This window comes from Ursus arctos, unplaced genomic scaffold, assembly GCF_023065955.2.
Source record: "Ursus arctos isolate Adak ecotype North America unplaced genomic scaffold, UrsArc2.0 scaffold_25, whole genome shotgun sequence".
In the NCBI taxonomy this organism is placed as follows: domain Eukaryota; kingdom Metazoa; phylum Chordata; class Mammalia; order Carnivora; family Ursidae; genus Ursus; species Ursus arctos.
In genome coordinates, this window is record NW_026622930.1 from 2,495,166 (window position 1) to 2,519,338 (window position 24,173).

At 48.3% G+C, this 24,173-nt stretch overlaps 1 protein-coding gene, 1 long non-coding RNA gene and 1 other non-coding gene across 25 annotated transcripts; 1 reads left to right on the forward strand and 2 right to left on the reverse strand.

Annotated features, from left to right (window-relative positions):
• Positions 1-314: 314 nt before the first annotated feature.
• Positions 315-8,837, reverse strand: EIF5 (eukaryotic translation initiation factor 5). The gene is made up of 12 exons (XM_026515238.4): positions 8,751-8,837; positions 8,415-8,616; positions 7,111-7,390; positions 6,923-7,004; positions 6,460-6,632; positions 6,058-6,169; positions 4,955-5,097; positions 4,551-4,709; positions 4,052-4,213; positions 3,598-3,762; positions 3,145-3,279; positions 315-2,568 (listed from the first exon to the last, which is right to left on the reverse strand). The coding sequence occupies exons 3-12, from the start codon at positions 7,180-7,182 to the stop codon at positions 2,479-2,481; spliced, it is 1,293 nt and encodes a 430-aa protein (XP_026371023.1). The 5' UTR covers positions 7,183-7,390; positions 8,415-8,616; positions 8,751-8,837; the 3' UTR covers positions 315-2,478.
• On the reverse strand, positions 5,438-5,561 carry LOC113267439 (small nucleolar RNA SNORA28). Its single transcript, XR_003320786.1, has one exon. It is a non-coding gene; the product is annotated as a small nucleolar RNA SNORA28 (small nucleolar RNA).
• Positions 8,838-8,938: 101 nt separating the features above from the next.
• On the forward strand, positions 8,939-22,608 carry LOC113267224 (uncharacterized). Of its 23 annotated transcripts, XR_008961365.1 has the most exons (10): positions 8,939-10,039; positions 10,661-10,751; positions 11,172-11,213; positions 14,246-14,600; positions 14,687-15,000; positions 15,085-15,367; positions 15,725-15,885; positions 18,269-18,396; positions 19,339-19,445; positions 19,832-22,608. It is a non-coding gene; the product is annotated as an uncharacterized LOC113267224 (long non-coding RNA). The 23 variants fall into 23 exon arrangements; XR_007190211.2 differs by having other exon boundaries at positions 8,939-11,213; XR_008961354.1 differs by having other exon boundaries at positions 8,939-10,751; positions 14,246-15,000.
• Positions 22,609-24,173: the final 1,565 nt, after the last annotated feature.

Below are 24,173 nucleotides of genomic sequence, written 5' to 3' on the forward strand. Positions count from 1 at the left end.
CTTTCTTAACCAGAAAACTATGTACCTAACATCTCAATTCCCTGAAGTAAGCACCCATCAAGATTTCAAGAACTCAAGATTAAGGCCGACATTTTCAGGTTGTAATCAGAGTTACAGAACAAGAATACAAGACCTAAGGAAAGTCACTAACCCACAGTAATGAGCAGCATCCGTTTTTGTGAGTGGGGCTGGCAACCACGGAAGGAAACATCCCAATACAAATCCAAAGCAGCAGCTACAAAACACGGCAGAGTGTAATGCTTCAATCTTATAAGAATCTAGAGTAATTTTAATATTAAAGCAGAGACAAATTATAATTTTAACATTGTTTTAATCAAGTAATGTAGCTGTTTGAAACAGGAAATTTTAAGACCATTGAATAGATCAAAGTGAAGGATTAATTTATTAGGATAGCCTCTATGGATAAAACTTCTATTATGTGGATTTGAATTCCATTGGAAGTTTGGCACCAGACTGAATACTAGTCTAAGCCAAAATTTTCTCTTTAGTGTTTAGAAGCCCCAAACAGGTTTTCCTTCAGGTTAAAGGAAAACAAAAAACAAAAAAATAAAACCCCAAAACCCCCAACTATAACAGAACCCCATTAGCTTGATATTATGTTGCATGCAACTTGGCTTAGGTCACCACTATCTCCTATAGAATTTCAGATGATGAAAGCAAATTGGCCTATGGCAAAGAATTTGAAACCTAAATGAGATGTAAATTTGTAAAAACTTCATCTCTTTGGTGTGACAAAGCACATTCCCTCCAGGTAGGTGCTTCTGCTTCACTCATCAAAATCGATTAAAAAGGAAGTGAGGGGTACCAATTTGTAGGTCTCCAGTAAGATTACTTGATTTTACCTTCTTGAAATATCAAGCTAACAAGGTTTTATTGTATCAAATGTTTGTGTAATTTCCAATGTGAAAAATTCTTACATTTATTAAGGTCTCATTATAATCTGTGAAAATGGATCACACACACACAAAAGGGTGAATGATGTAAGACAGTGCTTCCAACAAAATTAACCCTTTGGATTGTTGATTCCCAGTGTACTTGTGGAATAGAATAAATGCAACCAGTTTTTCCCTTGAAGATGATTTCTCAGATATAGCCATAACCCGTATCAAGCGAGTTTAGATCAGCTAAATGAGCGAAGAATTCGCCAGTAAGTTATTTCCTAATCTAAACCTCAGGATAGGCTGGGGTCAGGCCCAGTTGCCTGCATTCAGTGGCCATGATCAGGCTTCTTGGGTGTTGGCTATATTCAATGTGAAATAAAAAACACCTTAAGTCTTACACCAAAATATAGGCTTTAACTTGAAGTATGCTTTTAGCTTTTTTTTTTTTTTTTAAATAAGACATTGGGTGGGTGGGGGGGAATCAAGTCTGAGACACAGTAACACTTATTTTGGCAAGATAGCAACCAAAACCTAAAAAGCATAAACTAAAGTATCCACGTATACAAGGCATTAAAGAACAAACCATATTATCAGGAGGAAATCCACAATGAACAAAAGATACTGTATGCCTTTAACATTTTGAAACTGTAACTAAATCATAATAAAAGTTGAAAAATTATGCCCAGTTTTTGTTAGAGATTAAGTGCACCTTTTCCTGCTTCCCCCAAATAAAATCATAGCTTACTATATAATCACACCCTAGTTCCAGAATTTTCTCAGTCAGTACAAAGCAACAGCTACATACACATAAAATGCTTATTTGTTAATGTAGTAATTCCCCTGGCTCATCCAACGTGCAATGCACATGACTCCAAAGACTACAATTTGGGGTAAGTATACACGAACTGAAAAAACACAATTCAAGTTTCAAAACCTGCTCTTAAAATTATTTATAGGACACTCAGGTCATTTTTACTTCTCAGCAAGATAAAGATGTTGCACTGCCATTTGATTATCAGTCCACCTTGGCATGGGAAGAATGTACACCACCAGATGCCAATTTGAGAGACTGAACAGTCCCAAGTACTGTATTTCTCAATGGCTGATTAAGATAATTACAAGTAAGCTTATGTTTACATTCTGCTGAAGACATCTTTACAGTCTCCGCATCTAACAAAATCTAACAGGCTCCAAAAATCCTATCAGGTTAATGATGGTGCAGTATCTTAAAAAGGAGCCATTTCAGCTTAAGTCATTCAGAGCCAAAATCTGAAGAATGACCAAAATCAAATCTTTATTTAACTGTATAAATGTGATCCAAATGTGTCCACCACTAATTTTTCAAAAAGAAACATGCTATAAATAAGCAAACTATATCTGCTCACTGATATGTGTATGGACTCCCTAGATGTCTTGTTGGGCTTAATTACAGACCACTCACAGCAATACATTTTTAGTAGAAAGTGTAGCATGATGTTAAGCCATTTTAGCTTTTGCACATACATGTTGCACTTCTGGCTGATGATGCAGAAAGATTCGCAGCATTACACTGTTAAGCTGGGCTGCACCCACCCCTTTAAATGGCATCAATATCAATGTCATCATCCTTGTTGTCAGACTTCACAGCTTCGACTTTAGGTACACTGGCAGTCTTCGAATACACCACCTGACAAAACAATTTTTGATTGTAAATCTTTATCCCAATAAACCTATTTATAAAAATAGTAATACAAATTAATGGTCAACAAGGGAGGAAAAACTACCCAGACACAGGCATCACTTTTTTTGAAAAAGTGTGTGGGCATGGGGGGAGCGGCAGTAGAGGCAGAGAATCCCAAGGAGGCTTCACAGTTTTCACGCAGGACTTGATCTCAAAACCCTGAGATCATGACCTGAGCAGAAATGTAGAGTAGGATGCTTAACCAACTGAGCCACCCAGGTGCCCCAAAGCCATCATTCTGCACAAAAACTTTTTGTTATTTGAAAACTAAGTTCTTGCTCAGCCTGATAGCATCTTAATTTTTATGGACAACTAGCACCTGTATACTCAACCTGCCGTTAATTGAACACTCCTTTGAGGATTCGTATGTCTATTTGCAATTAAGTCTAGGGGCAGAGATTTCCCCAACCCTTTACATTAACATGAAAATTTCCCAAATTGTTGAGACCACGTTTTGCTGTATCTAAAAATTTTAAATTACCCAATTATCATTTTATAAACCCAAACCTTAACAAATTTTACCTCAATGTTCTCATCTTCATCATCTTCTTCACCACCAGAAGATTCCTCCTCTGCTTCCTTTAACCATTTTATAAACGGTTCTGCTTTGACACGAATCTCTTTGGCAAGATCTTTTGAGACATATTTCTTAGAGGCCTAAAAAATGTTCAATAAATTTCCTCAGTTGGAGAAATCTAAAAATTAATTTATGTAACTGCCTACACTGAGCTCTTTGAAGGGACTGGGTCATATCCTAATTTTGACTCAACAGATACAAACAAGTAATGAAGAGTCTAAATATTTTCTTCCATTATTACTAAAAAGTTGGGAATCACCTATAGATTATACCAGGGACTGCATTTCAATGTAGAAGAAACCCAAGTATCAGAAGTTACCTCTTCCTAAATTGCCCCAACTACGGTCTCAATAATACTTCTGATCCTAGAGGCTGTTTGTAAGCTATCTATTTCGCACCTTTTCTGACCAGCTGATGATGACTTCTTCTTCCAACAGATCTGCATCATACATCTCCTTCAAGATATGGGGAATCTTGGAAATGAGCTGAGCTTGATGCATTGCTACCACACACTCCAAACCATGAAGAAGGTACCGTTGAGCTTTTTTGTTGTTGTGACAAAACTGAAAATAAATGTGTTGGCATTAACAAGCTTTTAAAGAAATTTCAAATAAGTATACTCATTGTCTCAAGATTGTTCCTTAAGACTATGGCCTTAAACAGTAGCTCAAAAGGTCAACGCATAAAAATCTATATATTACTTCATCCATGAAAGACTATACAAGACATTTTCCAAATACTCCCGTGCTTGGCAAGGTAGGTCAATTATCTCTAGTTTTAGGATGACAGAGAACCTGTTCCCAGGGTCACAGAGCTCTAATCTCATTTATGAACCTAAAATAATTTGCTTACTCGTAGGAAATGGCGCCTGTATTTCTTAATTTGTTCTCTAATCTTCTCATTAAAAAGAACTTCAGTCAGAACAAGAGGGCCCATGGCTTTTACATCCAATCTTTCTGCTTCAGCAACAATTTCTTTGTCTGATGAGTCAATAATACCTTCTTCTTTCTTTTTCTGCAAATGGAAAGGGACAATTCAGTGAAATGGAGACACATTTTGCTCTAGAGATGCTAGTCCCCACTTTCAAGGACTTTTTTTCCTACCTTATTACAGTTTCAGAATTTTTCAATGATAGGCATTCGCCAAACACAGTACCTGGAAGTACTGTACACCTCAGGAAATATTTAAACAGCAAGTTAAATAAGCCTGGGGTTTGAGTATCCAAAAAATAGCACGAGAAAAAGTTATGTGCCAGGTAACCAGCATAAAGTAATAAGATACCTTAACAAAAACCCCAGGCTTGAAACTGATCAAGAAAATGTTTAACTGCTCTTGAACCAAATTATTTTACCTTAACAAAATCAAACAGAATATTGACCCGCTCTTCAACAGTCCTTTCCAAATCATCACTGAGTGTCAGAACTTTCGCATGATCACTGATTTCATCCATTCTTCGTCTTTGAGCTTCCTCAGTTGTATCCTCCCCCCAATCATCATCCTCCTCTTCTTCCTGTCAAGAACAAGTATGCTTAGTCAAATGCTTTAAAAATGCAAAAAATGCTCCAGGTTTCTCGTCATATTAATGGTATTAAGTTCATTTTCCACAAAAATAAATTGGACCTACCTTAATCAACCACATAGAACCAGGAACCCAAGATACTATTGCAATGTTAAAATGAAAACGAGTTTCCTTATTTATGCCTTGATCAACCAGGTATAATACTTCACCCACCACACCTTCACCCCTACACTCACCGCAGCATGTGGAGGAGGACTGATCTCATTTGGGGGTGGGGGTGGTGGTGTCTCACTGCTGGACACAGAACCATTTTCCTTGTCTTTGCCCTTCCGGTTTTTCTTTTCCTTTTCTTTCTTCCCTGTACCACTATCACTATTCTCTACAACAAAACAAAGTAAAAGTTCAATACTACAGTTTATAGTACACCTCCACGGTCTCTCATGAACGTTTAAATCCCTTGCCTCCTTTTGCTTTGGAACCTTCCCTCAGAAAATCATACACAAACACAATGCTACTTGTAATTCTGGAGGATTCATCCACTATCATTTCCTATATAAAAAACTCAGGGTAAGGATGGAACGTCTTTAACTGTTCAGTAAGAGTAAGTGATATCTCAGAAGATGAGGTGGTTAATGAAGGTTGGCACTCCTGACCCTCTTGTCCCCCGTGAACTCGAGTAAGAGCACATCTCAACTACACTTTAGCCCAGAACTGTTTACACTGTTTAAGTCTATATAACAGTTGGTCTCATGGAGGAGAACACTGGAATAGGTTAGACTTTATTGCTATAGCAAGCTCAAATTGTGTCAGACAACTTCCATCATCTGCCACAGAGTGTTGCTTGCAATGTTCTAAAGCCACTTGGGCTTAATGAGCCAGGACCAAGGGTTCACAACACAGTATTCCAAAAGCAGATCCTTTGTTGGAATCCCACAATATTTTTTTAAAAAAAGATTTATCTGAGAGAGAGGGAGAAGGAGACTCCCTGTCCAGGGAGCCTGATGCGGGGCTCGAACACCCGGGACCTGGATCATGACCCCAGCCAAAGGAGACGCTCAGCTGACTGAGCCACCCAGGCACCCCTGTTTTACAATGATCTATTTCACCTATTCTAAAAGGACAGGTCTTAAAAATCGACAACATAGCAGAGTTGAAGTGGCAACCTGTTCTTTTCACCCTAAATGGCACATCTTTCAAAGTCACAGATACAACAGAAGAAGGCACAACGATGGGAAATTCCTTATATTCTAGTTTCACAGCAGCAAAATAAACTTCCATTTTGTTTCCAATAACCAACTGCTTTACAGTAACATCTTACAAGTTCATCATTAAGACTTACCAGGTGGGTTTTTGAGAATGAACGTGCAGAGTTTATGATGTGTGTCAAGCATGCCTCGATAGCCACAGGCTTTACAAGAATTACCTATTGTTTGCTTCTTTGGATTGACATGCTGCCAAAAAAAGGGAGTAAAAACAAGTATGTCATCTATGGCCTGCAATAAAATTTTTATAAACAACAAAGCATTATTAAAACATCTAACTGTAACTCCAGCTTAATATATAAAACTATTTTTCCACAAAATGATCTACTTAAAAAAGCCAGTATAAACTACCTAAAAAATTTGCTGCTTTACATTTTATTTCCAATTAAGTTTGCCCTGCCTTCTCAGGAACATATATTTTGTGATATCAAAGGATGGATCACAAAAGCAGATGTGTAGCTTTTCCTCAAAAGACTCACCAGCTCTGTTTCAGGATTCTCACACTCAGGACAGAGAACAAATTTTTTAATGAATCCATCCAACATGTCTTGCAGCTTATTCGCCTCATGAGATCCATTGACAATGTAACGGTCATTCTTAACATCAAACTGGGTCTGTGCTCCCAGCTCACAACCAAAATATTTGGTGGGATCTATTGGGAGGGGGAAAGAGGGGAGAGGGAAGATTTTTAACGAAATCTTTGGCTACTCACTCACCCATGTACAAATATCACTCCCTTATACTTTTTTACTGGGTTAAAATATGTGTTGCTTGAGTAGTTTTGTTTACCAATAGCAACTAATAAATCATTTGGTTTTCAAGCCCAAGACTCCACTTAACCCTGAAACTAGCATACAACTCAATCAAAACACACAGTTCCGAAGTTTGTCATGACCACAGATACTATGCTTTTTCATACACCCCTTAAGACGCATTACTTACACGTTGGAGGCCGATTAAGCGCCTTTGCAACGTCAACCATGTTGACTATAACTGTCTTGATACCATTTCCTTTGCCCTCAACCTAAAGAAAAAAATAACTTTAATTTTGCATTCTCTACCCCAAAGATGCAATCTTTAAAAATCTAGAAGAGCTTAGGCCTCAAAACTAAAACGAAGATTAGTATTACCTTGGCAATCAGACGGGGCATCTTGTAGCGATAGAACTGGTCTGACACACTGCGGTTGACATTGACAGACATTTTGGCTTATTAGTGGCTTTATCAATAAGATGAAGAGATCTTTGATTGCAACTTTTTGGTATCTTCTGTCTGGAGAAGAAGGGATGACATAAACGACTGCAAGAGTTCTCGGTCTCTGACATGAAAAAATTTTCGCCACTGAGGCTGTAGGCTTCTTGCTTGTATGCTATGTTTCCCCAATACAGGTACCAATGGCTGCGCAACAGCTCTGAAAGAGAAAGGAAAAGCACATACAACCCCCCCCACGTTTAGCGTGATTCCCGCAGAAGCCTCCCTTCTTCACCTCCCGGTGAAACGTGCCTCATTCAGCTACATCACGAAGCACCCCCATTCACGCGAGGAGCAGCTAACATTCTCCTCTAACAGAGAACACCTGTCGCCACATAAAGGGCCTCCGGCTGGGAGCCGCCACACTTCCAACGACCAACTGCACTGCCTCAGCTGTTGGGGGTTTACACCGAAGCCCAGAGCCTCAACCCGTCAAAGGTTCGCTTCGGTGGAGCGGCCATTTCAACAACTGCTGAAAAGACTAACGCTAACGCAAGATCTCTCCGCCGCCGACCAGGCTAGGGTGACGGAAAAACTTCAGACTCAGCCCCCAACCCCACCCCCGGCCCTGTCAGCCTCCCCTCTGAATCCGGAGGCCCTGGACTCCTTGTTCAGCACCCAGGGCTCCCTCGGAAAAAACCCTAACCCAGGACACGCGGTCTCGCGGGAGTGTGCACGGGCCGCGAGGCAACGACCGAGCGCGACTGCCACCGCTCCTCCCCGTCCCCGCTCTACGCACACGCAGTCAACCTTCGCTCCGGTGCCCATGGCCACCGGCCGCTCCGCCCGGAGCAGCGACCCCGCCATGCGCGCCGCCCGGCATCGGCGCGCCGGGAAAACGAAAGCGGCCGAGGGGCGCCGGCCCGGCCCGCCCCCGCCCCCGAGCGAGCGATGACTCATGAATGCAGCAATAGGGCCTGAGTCAGCCCGCGCGGCGCGCTCCCGCGGGGCGGGGGAGGGGCGGCGGCCCGGCGGGGGAGGGGGCCGGGCGGAGGGGGCGGAGGGGGCGGGAGGGGGGTAAGGAGAGGCGGTGAGGGGCGGGGGCCGGGGCCCGGGGCGGAGGGCAGGGCGGCGGGGGCGCGGGACCCGCCCGCTCGAACTGCGCCACACGCGCGCGCGGGTCACGCGGCGCGCCGCCATCTTGTGCGGCCGCCATCTCCCCGCCGGCCCGCCCGCGGACTCACCGTTTTCGTCAAATAAAGACATAAACCCAACGCTGCTCGCCCGGGACTGGGATGAAGTGAGGCGCGTGTGAACCCGAGTCCGAGGAGGGGCGGCGGAGCAGCGCAGCGAGCAGCGGCCGGGCCAGGCGCCGCCGAGCAGCGGGGAGGGGCTGTCCCAGCGACGTCCGGGGTCCACACCCTTCAGCGCCCGGGGCCTGGCGACCTGGCGCGGAGAGACGGCGCCGTGAGCCGCGGGCGTCGGGGCGCCTTCCCCGCCAGCCAGCGGCCCGCGGCGGTCGAGGGGGCGGGGAGGACTGGGGAGGGGGCGCGGGGCCGTCGCCCCTCCACCGGACTCACCTCTGGAATGTTCTCGCTCTGACTGAACAACGCCGCCGCCGCGCTCAAGCTACCCTCGGCCCCAGTGCCCGCCCCCCGCGCCAGGCCACGCCGCTCATTAGCCCGAGGCGCGGCCGAGCTCGCTTGTGATTGGCCCGCGTGCCACGTCAATCGCGCCTTTCTCCGCCCCTCCTGCTTCTTGAGGCTCCTCTCGCCGCCTCAGCCCGCCCCCAGTCCCCGGGTCCCGGGTCCCTTCCCCTCCCATTCCCTCCCCCGCCCTTCCCAGAGGCCTTCGCGGTCTCGCGAGAGCCGGCTGGCCGCGACGGGGGGCTGGCCGCGGGGCCGCGCTTTGTCGGTTTGTTGCCCGGGGGAAGATGGCGGTTGGCTCCCCTCCCCCGTCGCCTTGGCCTGGACGCGTTCCTGCCGAGTTCTTCTCGCGGCGGGTGCGCAGCCTCGCCCGGGGGCGGGGTGGGGGAGGTCCTCTCGGCCTTTTCCGGCTCCTGGGGACGCCCGTCGTCGGGCTTCGAGGAGGAAGTTGTTCTTCCTCCCCGCTCCCTAGGCCTGGGGGAACTGGGATGATTGGAGGGCCTGGGTCTTTCGTCCCAAGTGCTGTTTTTAACCTCCGAAGCTGGGGTCCGGGTGTCACCTTGACAGGGTCGTCGTGCGGCCCGCCTGCCTGGCTCTCTCCGGTACCGGCCCTGCAGGCCTGTCGGGGCTTGGCACTCCTGTGCACCCTTTTTCCAGGGAGGGAAACGCCAAATTAGCTCGTGACCCCGGGACCTTCCTGAAAGCGTGCTCCACTGTAACTTTGCTCAAAATAAACATCTCATTGGGTTACCATTCCCGGACCCACTACTCCAGTTAGTAAATTATGACTTCCTTGCTGGGCAAAGCTTAGCCCAAAGCAGGTGTTCCTAATGTTCCAATGCCGTCCCTTGGAAGTGACTATTTAGAGAGAGCCTCTGATGTTTTCTTTCTGTTGAGGTGATTACAGAAACTGTCCCATTCTTTCAGAAACTTATATTTGGTTTAAAAGTTTGAGTTGAGACTGTAAAAGTGCATCCAGAGCCCATCACGAAATTTCAAAACATAGTTGGCTGTGGTAAAACCAAGAGCCGAATAATGGAGCCATTGGTTCTAATCTGCTCTCTGAGGTCTCTAATGCGCCCTCACGGCGAAGTGTCCCGGGCAGTCGCGTGGTTTCCCCGGCCGGATAAAGTAGCATGCTGTTGAGGACAGGATGAGGTGGGTAAGGGGCTGCCTTTTGTTTGTTTCCCCAATTGAATATTCAAGAAAGTTGGAACTGAAAGGTATGTTGATTTTTATCAAAGTTCAGGATTTTAAAATTAACAGTGTGGGTGGGGAAGTTAATCAAAGGGGCGATCCTGAATTAAGGGAAGTTATTTGTGTCCTTGCTGTAGGAGCTGATGTTATCATCACAGAGTGTATACAGTGGTGTGTGATGGTAGACAAAGCGCGTAATGCTTTATGGGTACCAGGGTCCCCATCAGATCAACGGAAAAGGTAGATCCTAGACAAGCTGCTTCTGGTTCACCATGAAGCATGACCTAGCAGTATGGAAACGAAGTTTTTGCACACAAATAACTATCTTAGAAACTCTGTTGGAAATTCGGGGTATGAAACTAGTCCGAGGTAAGGCACTTGCCTTGTCAGAATTGGTTTTTAATAAAGCTAAATACAAGGTGAGTGATTATTATTTTGGGGCAGATATGTTTGATGGCCCCATATTTAATTTCATTTAAAAAGTTTGTACTAATTTTAACTTTAATTTTTAGCAGGTGTACCACTCATTTGTGTCTAATGAGGGACAATTTTTAAAAATTATTCTTAACCTGCCATTTACTGAATGCTCCTCATAGTGTAGAAATTTGCTAAGTGTTTTGAATTACACTGTCTTATTTACTTCCTAGTCCCTATGGAGAATTTTTATTCCTGTTTTACAAATAAGCAAACTGAGGCTTAGTGGAGAAAATTAAGCAACTTGCCCAAGATCACATGCTGGTAAGTGGCAGAGCTGGAATTTAAACCGGGATCTGTCTGACCCCAGAGTCTGTTCCCTTAACCATTACATGACCCAGCATTCACAGGTAAATATAAACATACATAAATCTAGGCAATTTTCAGGTGTAATCCCATTTAATCCTTTAATGATCATGTGGGGGAGTGTTGTTAGTCCCATTTTACAGGGGAGGAAAGAGTCAGGAAGGTTAATTTTCTTGAAGTCCCCTGTCTAATAAATGGTGGACAGTGTTTGAACTCTAGCTTGACGCCAGGCTCATTGCACAATTCTGCCTCCTACTTCTGGCTCCCTGCCTCATTTGGCTGCAGTAACCCCAATCAGGTGCTCACAGTTTGCTAAGTGATGGGTACTTGCTGCCTCTGAAATCGTTGTCAAATGAGTGCCTGAATTATGCATTTCAGCTCCTGCCTTCCTTGGATAGCAGGCATGGATAGCTGCAAAAGGTAAGTTAGCAAATTGGCCTACGGTTATTCAGATATTGGTGTCTGTTCTGTTTAGCATGGCTTTGCTCCCTTGAGCAAGATCAAGTCTGTGTGGACTGAGAGAACCTTGTGTTTCTGAGCTATGGGCCACTGAGGGACCAGGACATTGCCCTCTGTGATGGGCTGTCTGATTGGACAGCTGGCCTCTATGACATCCGTCTCTTAGCTATCTCTAATCTCCAGCGCACTGTTAAAGCTGCACACTCTTGGTTAAAGTTTCTGACTCCCTGGCTTGAGGATGAGTTATAGGGGATGTGCATGGTTTTTCTTCCAGCACAGCAGCGTGCGTAGAGCAGACATTCAGAGCTGCTGGGAGGGAACTGAAGGTTATCTGGTGAGTACAGAGGCAGTCAAAGGCGTTGGCTACGTTGAAAGCTGGTGTCCTAAACCATGGTAATCTAATGCACCCATATTGAACGTTTCTGAGTTGCTGGGATACAGGCCCCCGCTCAGGGGCCATGTGTAAACAAATAGCAGCTATCTGCCTGGTGGACACCAAATGAAGCTTGTACCCTTCCTGAAATCTCTGGCCCTCTGGGCAGGATGTCTCCCTGCCTCTGTGACAGGCCCCTCCCACTCACCCAATACTTCCGCCACACCTCTGGCATCCAGTGGCACTTTATTGCATTTGCCTGTTTGTCTGCCTTCCTCATTAGGCTAAACAACTTGTGGGCAGGGGACCTGTCCTTGAGAACAAAGAGTCAACTACAAAAGGGACAGAGGCAGGAAGCAGAGATGTCTGTGGGGAAGACATGAAGCATCCTGACGAGATATTTCTGGAGACTGACGGAATGTCTTCCTGCTCCCAAGCATTTGACTCCAGTCAGACTCTATATTATGTCATTCCCGGAAAAAGAGAGGAAAGTGCAAAGTTGTATCGATTCAGTAGATGATGGAGAAATGTGGATGATCTGGCTTGCCTCAGGTCCTGTCTTCAGGGAAGCAAGGTGCATGGCTACTGAGCTGGTTCCTCACCTGCTTGAGGCTAGTAGAGGTAGGAAAGGCATTTGCTCACACTTACTGCACTGCTTTGGGAGTGCAGCATGTGTGCAATGGAAGATCTGGAAGAGGCCCAGGTGTGGCCTAAGACCCTGCGATTCCCGAGGATTCCTGACAGCCATTGGCAGACCTTTGTGAGAGGCATCTTTACGTGTTCCCACCTCTTCCTTGGGTTGTGAATCTGGCACATTTTATCCACCCAGGGGAAGCAGCCACATGCCAGCCAGTGAGCTCACTGGCTGCTGATGAGCCGTGGGTCGTGGCCTTGCAGTGAAGCACTAGACCCATACGACCCAGAGCCACCCCTTATGTGCTCAGCAGACTCAGCTGCTACTTTGGGTAGAGTTGCTATCTAGACCTAATTTTTTAAAAAGATTTTATTTATTTGATAGAGAGCACAAGTAAGCAGAGCTGGAGGCAGAGAGAGTTGAGAAGCAGACTTCCCGCTGAGCAGGGAGCCTGATGTGGGGCTCGATACCAGGACCCTGGGATCACGATCTGAGCTGTAGGCAGACGCTTAACTGATTGAGCCACCCAGGCGCCCCCTAGACCTAATTTTTTTTAAAGATTTTATTTATTTGAGAGAAAGAGAAAGAGATCATGAGCTGGGGGGTGGGGCAGAGGGACAAGCAGATTCCTGCTGAGCAGGGAGCCTGATGGGCTTGATCTCAGTACCCTGAGATCATGACCCGAGCTGAAGGCAGACGCTTAACCCACTGAGCCACCCAGGTGCCCCACAACCTAATTTTTTAGTACAAATTATCTACTCTACATTCTGGACTTTATTTCTTAAAGGATGCCTTTCTTGCTTATCTGTGCATGACTTGGTTTCCCGAAGCCAGTGGCTCTCAAATGAGGGTGTGAGCATCAGAATCTCTGGAGGGCTTGGGGCACCTGGGTGACTCAGTTGGTTAAGTGTTCGACTCTTGATTTTGGCTCAGGTCATGATCTCAGGGTTGTGAGATCGAGCCCCATCAGGCTCCCCACTCAGTGGGAAGTCTGCTTCTCTCTCTTTCCCTCTCTCTCTGCCCGTATCCCCTGCGCTCTCTCTCTTTCTCAAATAAATAAATCTAAAAAAAAAAAATCCTCTGGAGGGCTTACTGAAACACAGATTGCTGGGCCCTCCCCTGAGCGTGATTGAGTAGGTCTAGGTGGGGCCCACCTAGAATTCAATTTCTTTTCTTTTTTTTTTTTTTTAAAGATTTTATTTATTTATTTGACAGAGATAGAGACAGCCAGCGAGAGCGGGAACACAAGCAGGGGGAGTGGGAGAGGAAGAAGCAGGCTCCCAGCGGAGGAGCCTGATGTGGGGCTCGATCCCAGAACTCTGGGATCACGCCCTGAGCCGAAGGCAGATGCTTAACGACTGAGCTACCCAGGCGCCCCTAGAATTCAATTTCTAACAGATTCCCAGGTGTTATTTACAGGTGCTGTGGTCTCAATACTTTGCCTTAAGGCCAGGGGGCCACATGACTTTGGAGCCCAGGTACCTCTTTTCCCTCAGCATAGATTCCGCCGCTTTCTTTTGAGATATCCCATGAACCCTCATTCAGACAGTCTATCTGTGAATCAAACCAAGTCAAGAAGGACAAAATCGATGTCCCAATGACTGTGTTGCAGCCGTGGCGCCCAGGCCTGATGGAGGCGTTATGGGGCTGGTTGTCGGGAGGCAGTATGGTGTGCACCACGCCCAGTGGAATTACGACGGTTGTACCAGTGACACGGGGCTGCTGGCACAGCCCTGCCACCTGTGTTCTGTCACTGGCACGCCGACGCCTCAGGGAGTGGCCGGTGCCCTGCCATCCCCTCCTCTCTTAGATGGGGAAACAGAGGCTTAGAGAATTTGTCTCAAGGTTGGGGCCAGGGTCCTGTCTTCCAGCTGTAGGGCTTTTCCCGCTGGGTGAGGCCTCATTATCCTGTTTGGCATATCCCGGTTCTAGAGTTTGCTTCTCTTCCTTTGGTTGGGTTTTAATGGCTCTAATGCCCTTTTTTAGACGCATCAGACAGGAGTTGGGATCCAGAGGCTGAGGATATGCTTTCCTTGTGCCACTGATTTTCCTCAGCCGGCCGCTGCGCATCCTGCCGTGGCTGAGCCGGACGTTCAAGATGCAGGAGGGCCTCCGCAGGTGCTGTCTCCACTTGTACGTTTATTTCGTTTGTGAGCCAACATTTAGAACTTGGGAGATTTCACCTACAATTTCAGCTTTCTGATCCCTTCGGAAATGGCAGCCCTGGCATGCTGGGACACAGTCCTACACGGTGGTTCTTCCAGGAGCTGCATCTCTGTCCTGTGGAGCTGAAGGAGGGGCGTGAGCGCTCAGGAGAGCCCAGAGCACTGTCTGTGCCCAGGTGTGCACCTGCACTCACGTCTGCCTGCTCCTCCCGTTGCCTGCCTCACCTCCGTGCTGGCGTTCATGCATCTTCTCCTTGTTTAGTCCTCCAGCAGATACACGGCCAGCGTGCTCTGTGTGCCCGCTGGAGGGCACGGGGACATTTAAGACATTGCACTTGTGTTCTTGAACTGCTGTAACAAAGTATCACAAACCTGGCTTGAAACAACAGAGATGTATCCAATTGTGGTTCCGGAAGTCAGACGTCTGAAGTCAAGGTGCTGGCACGCCCAGGCCCTCTCCCTGGTTCTGGCTTGGCTTGCTTCAGGATTGCCCCCAGTGCCCTCTGTCACATGACCTTCTTCCCTCCATGTCTTCACAGAGCCGTCTCCCCTCTGCATGTGCCTGTCTCTCTTCAGGTAAGGACGCCGGATGTGTTGGGTGTAAGGCCCGCCCTGCATCCCAATTCAGTATGACCTCATTAAGCTTCCTTACATTCGCAGAGGCACTACTTCCAAATGTCTCCCTCACCTCATTCATGATTAGGACGTCAACGTATCTTTTGGGGAGATGCAATTCAAGAGAGGAACAACTCCCAGTGTGAAACCTGGCTCTGGCTCAGCAGCTGTGGTGGGGAGACAAGGCTCCCGAAGTGTCAGCAGGCGCCCCTGTGGTGGTCTACCTTCCTGGAGCTCGCACAGTGAGAGAGCCCTGTGGCCTGAGTGCTTCCTGTGCATTAGCCCCGTGGAATCCCCTAAAAGAGCCCTCCAAGGACTCGCATTGCAGGTGAGGAGGCTGAGGTCAGAGGGTTGACAGAGCTTGACGGAAGTCCCTGGGGGGGGCGGTGCGTGGGGACAGCAGTGAATGCCAGACTGGTCAGACCCTTTGCCCTTGAGGTATGGGTAGGCGAGGCGAAGTTTTACCTCTGCTACCATCACAAACCCCAGTGCTTACCTCATTTCCCATCCCCCCTGCGCAGCCCCCACTGCTGTCGACTTTGCAGGGTGATTATGGGCTTTCGGCCTGATGTTCAGAGGGTCTGATTATTTTCTTGATCCTGAGGGTGCTGTTTCTAAATTTCCATTTGAACAAGATTTAGTTCATTTTTAGGGTCAATTTCTTGTATCTTTTTGCATTCTCTAGGAGATGGAAGAACCATCCAGAAACCATAACAATATGCTCTAAATAACCTTTATTTTGTGGTGCTGATCTGTCGGAGTAAATATAGTTCATACCAGATGGGACTTTTGCATTCTAGAGTCCTGAAGGAAAGAATGGATTCATTTTGAGTTTCCTTAAATTAGGTGAGCGATTTTTTTTTCTTGGGCAATCAACCCCCACGTTCAATATTCCCAGCGTGACATTTTGTACTGTTATACTTGGTAAGTAAAGCTCAGCTATTCTGAGCTTTTTGTGCCAGGAGCCCTGTGCTCAGGGTTCCGTTTTTAGTTTAGCTCAGAAAGGCTGCTTGCCTGTTTGGGTATTTTATGCAGAAAGAAGTCTTTTGGGCTAAGTCACTCTTGGCTAGATATTTACAAAGTTCATGGCTATTTTTAACACACACCTTTGCTACTTTAAAACCACAGTCAGCATTTAAAGCCATGACTGGCTTCTTTCACTTTGCATAATGCCTTCAAATTTCATGCATTGTGCTAAGTGAAGGAAGCCGGTCACAGGAGGACGAGTACTGTGGAAGTCCACTCACGTGAGGTTGGCGGGGCAGGCCGGTTCATAGAGACAGAAAGTAGGGAGGGGGGCTGGGGGAGGGGGGAAGAGGGAGTAGGTGTTTAATGGGGACAGAGTTTCAGGTCAGGAAGATGGAAACATTGTGGAGATAGGTGGTGGTGATGGTTGGTGATGTGAATATACACAGTGCCACTGAAACATATACTTAAAAATGGTTGAAATGGTAAATTTTATGTTGCATGTCTTTTACCAAAATTAGGGGGAAAAATCCTACAATAACCTAAACAACTCTATCTAAATATCTAGAAAGATGGCGGATGTATAAAACCCTCACATTCCTGCAATTAAATACGATGTGCATCGTACGTAGTGCTAACAATCACATGTATGTTTATATGAAATTTGTTTTCTGTTTTGTGCTTTTCTAAATTTTTCAATCTAAAAAGTTCCTCAGAAAAAAATAACTTATAGCTTTCTGACGAGCTCTGTGACTCTGGCCACATCTTTTTAACATTTTGAGCTATTATTATCCTGTAAACCGGGGAAGGGGGGATTTAAAGGCATGAAATTTACTCTGCAGAACAAGTAGAAACCAAAGTAAATTGAAATCACCAGTCAGTGGGGTTCGAGTGGTAACAGAGTCAAGTGCAGTGTTGGAAACTTCTTAGCCCCGCAGAGCAAGAGTTGTAAACCCAAGTCCTTCAAGGGCTGGGCAGGAGATCACACAGTGTGAAGAAGGTGGGTGCGAGGCACAAAGGAATGGCACGGACTGTGGAAGTAGGATAGTCAGGCATCCACATTCAGCAAGGAAACAGAACAAAACCAAACTCCACGCAGGCCAACAAAACACGACGGGGTTGTGTCTGGCCTGTGGGCCACTGGTTTGCAGTTTCTGCTTTTGAGTGAGAGACTCTTGGGTCTGGGAGGGTAGAGGTCCCCACCTCTACTTTTCGAAGAATCCGAGATGAAGATATGAACTGATTCAGAAAGAATGGGTCTGGAATCTAGATCTTAGACAACAATTTCAGGGCTCTTTTCTTCTTCACTGCTGGCTGGAAATGTTTTTGTCCCCCCCTCCCCCCCGCTAGTATATCATTCCAAGTTTGAATTTGAATCTTTTATTTTTTTTATTTTTTTATTTTTTATTTTTTTAAAGATTTTATTTATTTATGTGACAGAGAGACAGCCAGTGAGAGAGGGAACACAGCAGGGGGAGTGGGAGAGGAAGAAGCAGGCTGCCAGCGGACGAGCCTGATGTGGGACTCGATCCTGGAACGCCAGGATCACGCCCTGAGCCGAAGGCAGACGCTTCAACGACTGCGCTACCCAGGCGCCCCTGAATCTTTTCTTTTAAACATAGATAAATTTGTTTAATTTCATCTTACTGCACAAATCAAGTCAGTGCCTAGTATTTTTCTATTTTGGTAATAGCTGCCACTTCCCAACGAAACCCAACACTTAGTGGTCACCAGAAATTGTGATATGCGTGCTATGCTGCGTGTCTACCAGCCTTCTCAAAGCTGCACTCATCTGCATCTAGTTCTTTGGATTAAAATGCCAAAGGAATTTATCGGTGGACGTTTTCATATCTCTGATTCTGCTGGCCTTCTAAGATACATAACAAGTTTTGAGAAAGGTTTTTCTCTCTATTCCCTCAGGTGAGAATTTAGATTATTTTTAGGAAAGCTGTAAACCAGGGGCATGAACTGGCAGACCCAGGATGACTACGGCCCCTGTGTTATGTTTTGGGGATCATTTTTTTGGGGGGAGAAGAGGGATGAAATGGCTTTAGGTCGTCATGTGCTGTGGGGTGTCCTGCAACTCTCCAGCTCCCCCACTAATGACGTTTCCGCTTTCATGAACCTACAGCCCCTCCCTGGCCGTTGAAGGCATGTGAGGTTGTGACCCATCTCACTCAAGGGAGATCACAGTGTGGTGCTATCAAAATGAGGTTCTCCAGGACATGTGTTCAGACGTTAAAAGTGTCAACTGACTTTGCAGGGGATAGTCACCTGTGTGGTCAGCAGACTCGTCCCCCTGGACAGGGGATAGACCTGATTAGCTGCCCTGCCTCCGGCCGTGTGGCCCTTCAGCCCAGAACATTGGGAAGCCGTGCCCTCGTGGAAGGGGTGAGCCCTGAGGAGTGGCAAAGGAGACCCCCATGTGTTTGGAAATGGAATGAACCATGAGAGACTGTGGACTCTGGGAAACAAACTGAGGGCTTCAGAGGGGAGGGGGGTGGGGGAATGGGATAGGCCGATGATGGGTATTAGGGAGGGCACGTATTGCATGGTGCACTGGGTGTTATACGCAAGTAATGAATCATGGAACTTTACATCTAAAACTAAGGGTATACTGTATGGTGACTAACATAACAAAATAAAAATTATTATAAAAAAAAAAAAAAGAAATGGAATTCATGACCATCCAGTCCAGCTCAGCCCAGTAGGCGTGTGCGGAGCCATCCCCACAAGCCCTCCAGGGCCATCCACATACATCATGCTTTTTATTCCACACGTGCCAGGCGGCAGGTTCTGAGCGAAGTTCTTGTGTGTGGGAAGTCAGAACCCATGCTACTAAGAAGCGCTGGCTCTGAGGGGGAACTCGGGGGACCCCCTCGGCCCAGTTTGCTTAGAACCTCCCTGGTTTTAGCGACGAAAATCCCTTGTACTGGGAAACCTCTCAGTCCCAGGCAAACTGGAACGATTCGTCACCCTGGGGAGGGGCACACATTTTACCTAAATTACTTGGTATAATATAAAGTGGGATGGGAAAAAAAGGTGGGCCAAAAGAACAGTTGAGATCAAGTCTCCAGGGACTGTCGTCCACCTTGCAGGCATCGACCAGAGACCACTTGCTTAAATTTTACTCTGCTTGGGCGTTGGAGGGACAGGAGGCCCGTCAGGCTGGAGGGCAGCTGAAGGGCTTTGTGGGGGCAGTGAGAAAATCCAGGGGAGGCCTGAGAGTACTGGCGGAGGATTGAAGGGAGAGCCAGGAATATGGCGGCAGGAAGGCCGAGGGCTGGGCCCTGGGCCTCCGGCTAAGGAGCACTTGGCTCTTCTCTCACCCAGGTAGAATTGTCCTTGGTGGTCCCCGCTCGGTGTCAGGATGCCTCCAGGAGTCAGGCTCCGCCCTTGGCCACTTTCTCTTTTAAACCCATGGAACACAAACTGACCAGGTGACATCATTTTGTCTGGGAGAACTTGGTTGCCTCGGATGGGGCCTGCCCTCCTAAATACAAGATCCCTGCTGCCCCCTGGGCTGACCCGGATGCCCGGTCATCTGCTTTCTCTCTGGCCTGCTGTCCCTTCCTGCTCTGGCTAAGCTCCCCCCACCCCTGAAAATGCCTACACCCCAACTCCTCCCCATTGATGAGCCTCATTCTTGGGGCCTGTTTATGGACTGTTTTAGAGAGCCCCACACCTGCCTGGGTAGCTTCCTGCCATTCCTTTGGGAAACACTATTGCTGATTACCCTCCGAACCTGAACAACAGAATGTACTGCTTTGAGAGACCGTGACCTTTGAAATAAAAAAGGCTGTTTGTCTTGCTTTGTCCTCCCAAGGGGTGAGCAGGGCACCGAAGAGAAGGAAGGACCTTTCGCATCTGCAACGGACTCCTCCGCTCTGTATATGTGCTTTTGCTCTCCGGCCAGACTACGGGCTCTCCGTGAGCAGGTGCTGTGCACAGCTGGGGCCAGGGCTGCTGGGCGTCCAGCGCTGTTTCCTGCCCTCATCAGCTCTTTCTTGAGTGCTGAGTGTCGCGGTCAGTGATGGGACCCCTTTGCGTTAGGGAATGCCACTGTGGTAAAACTTCCTGCTCACACAGCTGCTTGTCCCCTCTGGGAAGAGTGAGGTTTGGGAAGGCACAGGCCTGAGAAGCATGAGATCGAGGGAGGATGTCCCTAATCGTCAAGGATATCCTACGTTGGCACTGGCTTTCCGTTAATCCAGCAACACACCGTGAATGCCTCCCACGTGCATGCAGCGCCAGCCCCTGTGCCGCCAAGAAAACCCACAGTCTGATGCCGCACGACGACCAGGAAATCACCAACGGGGACACGGCATTCAGAGAAGTGATGTGGACTGTGGGCTGCGGTGGGCAGGAAGGAAGTCCATGCCTTGCCAGGCTCCAGGGAGGAGGGAGCAGGAGGAGGGAGGATGGGGAAGCCATTGGGAGCAAAGGTGAGAGGTGGAGGTGTGAGCACAGAGACTGCTTCTAGAAAACCGTGACTAGCCCAGGCCCCCTGTGGGCAGGTCTCAGAGCGGGCACTTGTGGGGCACCGCGCGCACTAAGAGAGAAGTCAGGCTCTGTTGTGGCCGCGGGTTTTGGTTAGCGAATCCGTATTTACTGGCCGTCTTCTGTGTGCCAGCCCTGTGCAAGGCGCCCGGGGCACAAGGATGAGCTGGACAGATGTGGTCCTCGTGGCGTGGACAGATCAACAGTGTGTCCAGAGGAAAACGAGAGGCCAGGCTGAGCACGATGAGTGAGTGAAAAGGCAAGCCCAGGGTGTTGGCTTGGGCTCAGGAAAGTGCCCAGCTATGCGAATCCCTAACTTCTGGGCAGGAGGTGGCCAGAGAAGCAGTGTGGGCGAAGCTCCAGGCAGAGGAAGAGTACACCTAAAGGCCCAGCTTCGGGAACAGGGCACGTGGGCTTCTGAGAGAGGGAGAAGTGGTGTGACTGCAGGTGTGCCCACAGGCCGCATGGAGGGGAGGCTGTGCATGAAGAGGGGCGGCTGAACCCCAGGGTGGAATGAGCTCTCCAAGGCTGTGAGCAGAGTGGTGGGCCCAGGAGACTAGTCTCGGCAGGGTCCCCCTACCCGGGCTTGCGGAGGACGCAGCCACTGGCAGGAGGAAATGGGCCTTCATCCGGGCCGTGGTGTGGGACCGGGAGACTTACAGAGGGCAAAGGGGAGCAGAGTGACTCCGCACCCCGTTTGCTGTCCCAGTGAACATTCCTCAAGTGTGGGCTTGGGGCCTGGCTCTGGGAGATCTCGGCTAACCCAGCTGCCTGTCCTGCCTGCCAGCACCCAGCGGTCCGTGGAGCCTCTCAAGTGCCCAGGAGCTGCCGTGAGCTCCTCTTCCGTGGGCTGCAGAGCTCCCTCTGTGCATATCATTCTTGGGGATCCGGGTCTCCCCATGGCTGGCTGCTTTGGTGTCTGTGCTGGAACCTCCGGCATTGAAGGCACGTGAAGTCTCCCTCCAAGACGCTGCTCCACTCTCACATCACAGATCTTGGGGTACGTGGCCCAGGGCAGGTGTGCGTACGATGACATCACAGTCCTGGTGAGCTGAGCCTTTTCTCAGTGTTTTGTGACCACCTCTGTCCCTACGAGAGCATCATTGTGAGGCCGTTCCCTGCTGCCTAGTGCTCCGCTGGCATGTCTGCCTCCATTTCCAGTCTTTGCCCACCCTTGGGTTTGTGGGCGTCTTCAGCAAATGACATTTACCTTGCTTTTTTTTTTTTTTTTTAAACCAGGGTGTCAAAAAAACCTGTCCCTTTGTCCCTTTGACTGACAGGTTTAGTCCATTTTAACTACTGATCTATTTGGGCCAGTTTCTACCATTGTAACCTGTTCAATCAGTTTTTCCCACTTTTCCTGTATTTCTCTGTAATCCTGTCTCTCGAAGTGACGTCTGTGTGGGTCCCTTCAAGCAGAAGACAGAGCAGTGCTCACATCCTTTGCTCTGGCTGACGCCTTGACTCCGCTCACATCCGTAACACCTGCCGGGTACTTCCACGCGGCTCCAGATGGTTCTCTCTCCACGTTTCTCTAGGTAGTCTTGGCTATATCGATGTTCTCTTCATCTTAGACGGTCTGTGGGTCTGGGTTTGCTGTTCTCTGGGCCTTCCCATCTCAGGTCTTTTATTGGTCTAAGTCCGGGAAATCCACCTCCATTACTTTTCCAGGTAGTTATCTCTGGCTCCCTTGGGGTCTCCGAGTCTCCAAGCTAGCATGGCTGTGACTGCTCTCCGCTTCCTCCTCCGAGTCCCTGGTCCGACCTTCCCTGCTAGGCGCTTCTCCTCCGGACCTTCTCAGCTGCTGCTTAGCTCCTTATCTGTACCTGGCTGCTTTTCGCTCCGTTTACTGTGTTTTTAACCCGCTCTGCTTGTCATACCTTAATGTTTCTGCTTGGCTTGTTTTAAAAAATGTTTTCAGGAAGTGGGTGGAAGGATGGGGTAACTGGGTGATGGGCATTAAGGAGGGCACGTGTTGTAATGAGCACGGGGTGTTATGCAAGACTGATGAATCATTGAACACTACATCTGAAACTAATGATGTGCTGTATGTTGGCTAATTGGATTTAAATTAAAAAATTAAAAAATAAAATGTTTTCCTATTATTTTGTGTTGCTGCTCTCTCCCCTCACCTTGTCTGGTGCGTTCCGTACTGATTTCAAACCGTTGGTCCATCTTTTCTAATCTTCTGTTTCTAGTAGGGTCTGCAACACAGGTTGTGGGTGTCCTTTTGAAGTAGTCCCGCTCTGCAGGTGTCTGGATGTTTTGTTCTTTGTGCTCAGTTTCCCCGGGGTTATCAGCTATTCTGTCAGGCATTGCGTTGAGGGGAGAGTCCAGCGGGCTTGAGGTTGGGTGAATGACCCCTGAGTTGAGAGGCCAGTATGCAAGAAAGCCCGGAACAACTGTGTGGATGAGGGCGTGGCCTTTGTCCCCAGGAGGCAGCAGGGCCTACAGCAGACACGCCTCAGACTGTAATCCCCAGCACCTCCCCCCCCCCCCCCGCCCCGCTTCTTTGGGGGGGTGGTGGCGGGAGGCTGCAGAAGGGACCGCTGGGGGCTTGTTGGTCTTCTTCAGTGCTTCTCAGGCCTCTTGAGTTCAGAGCTTCCACGGGCCCTGGTCTCACTCCTGAGGCTCCTGGAGCAGCCACAGAAGTGACCCAGCCAGACCTTGTGGGCCTCGAGGCCGTGCGAGGAGAAGCTGGCACAACCCCCCCCCCCCCAGCTCCTTTTCCTCTTTCCTTCTCCCACAATCCTGCTGCCTTCTGCCTGAGGCCAAGCCCACCACCCATCTGGTCAAGAGCAACCGGGACCTTTTACCAGTTCACGAATTTTCTTCCTCTGGATCAGAGACGCTGTGCAGCACTCGCGACTCCGTGCGTGGTCTGGACCAGCAGCAACGGCCTCCAGGAAATTTGTTATCATCGTAGAGTTTCGGGCCTCGGCTTGGACCTACTGAATCAGAGTTGGCATTTTTTAAAGTAGCTTTCTTGGGTGTAACTGACGTACGATGAAGTGCTCACACGTTGTTCAGTTCCGGTGTCTGCGTGGGCCGGGAAGCCATCACCACGTTCAACACGGTGAAAAGCTTCATCCCTGCCCTCGGTGAGCCCTCCCACCCATCCTCTTCCTCACCCCTTCGCAAGCCACCGCTGGTCTGCCTTCTGTCCCTACAAGTGGGTTCGTATTGTCCAGGGTTTTATCGGCTGCTTTTGTCTGGCTGAGAATTACCCTGAGAGTCGGTCGTGTGGTTTGTGCCTGTGCCCGTCCCCGTCCGTTCCTTGGACGGCTGAGCTGTGCCCATCGCACAGACTGAGCCCGGTTTGTTTATACAGGCACCCGTGGACGGGCGTTTCGGTTGTTTATCGTTTTGGCCATCACACAGAAAGCTTCCGTGACTATTAGCGTGGGAATCTTTGTACAGACACGTGTTTCCTCCTCTCTCAGGTAATTACCTACAAGTGGAATGGCTGGGTCAGGCGGGAGGTGTATGTTTGGCCTTTAAAGGAACTCCCGAGTTGTTTTCCAAAGAGGTTGAACCATTTAACCTTCTCATGAGCGACGTCTGATCGTTCCAGTCCCTCTGCATCCTTGTCAGCACTTGGTGTGGTCCGTCCTTTTAATGTTGGCCCTTCCAGTAAGGGTGTGATGGTGTCTCCTTGTGGTTTAAAC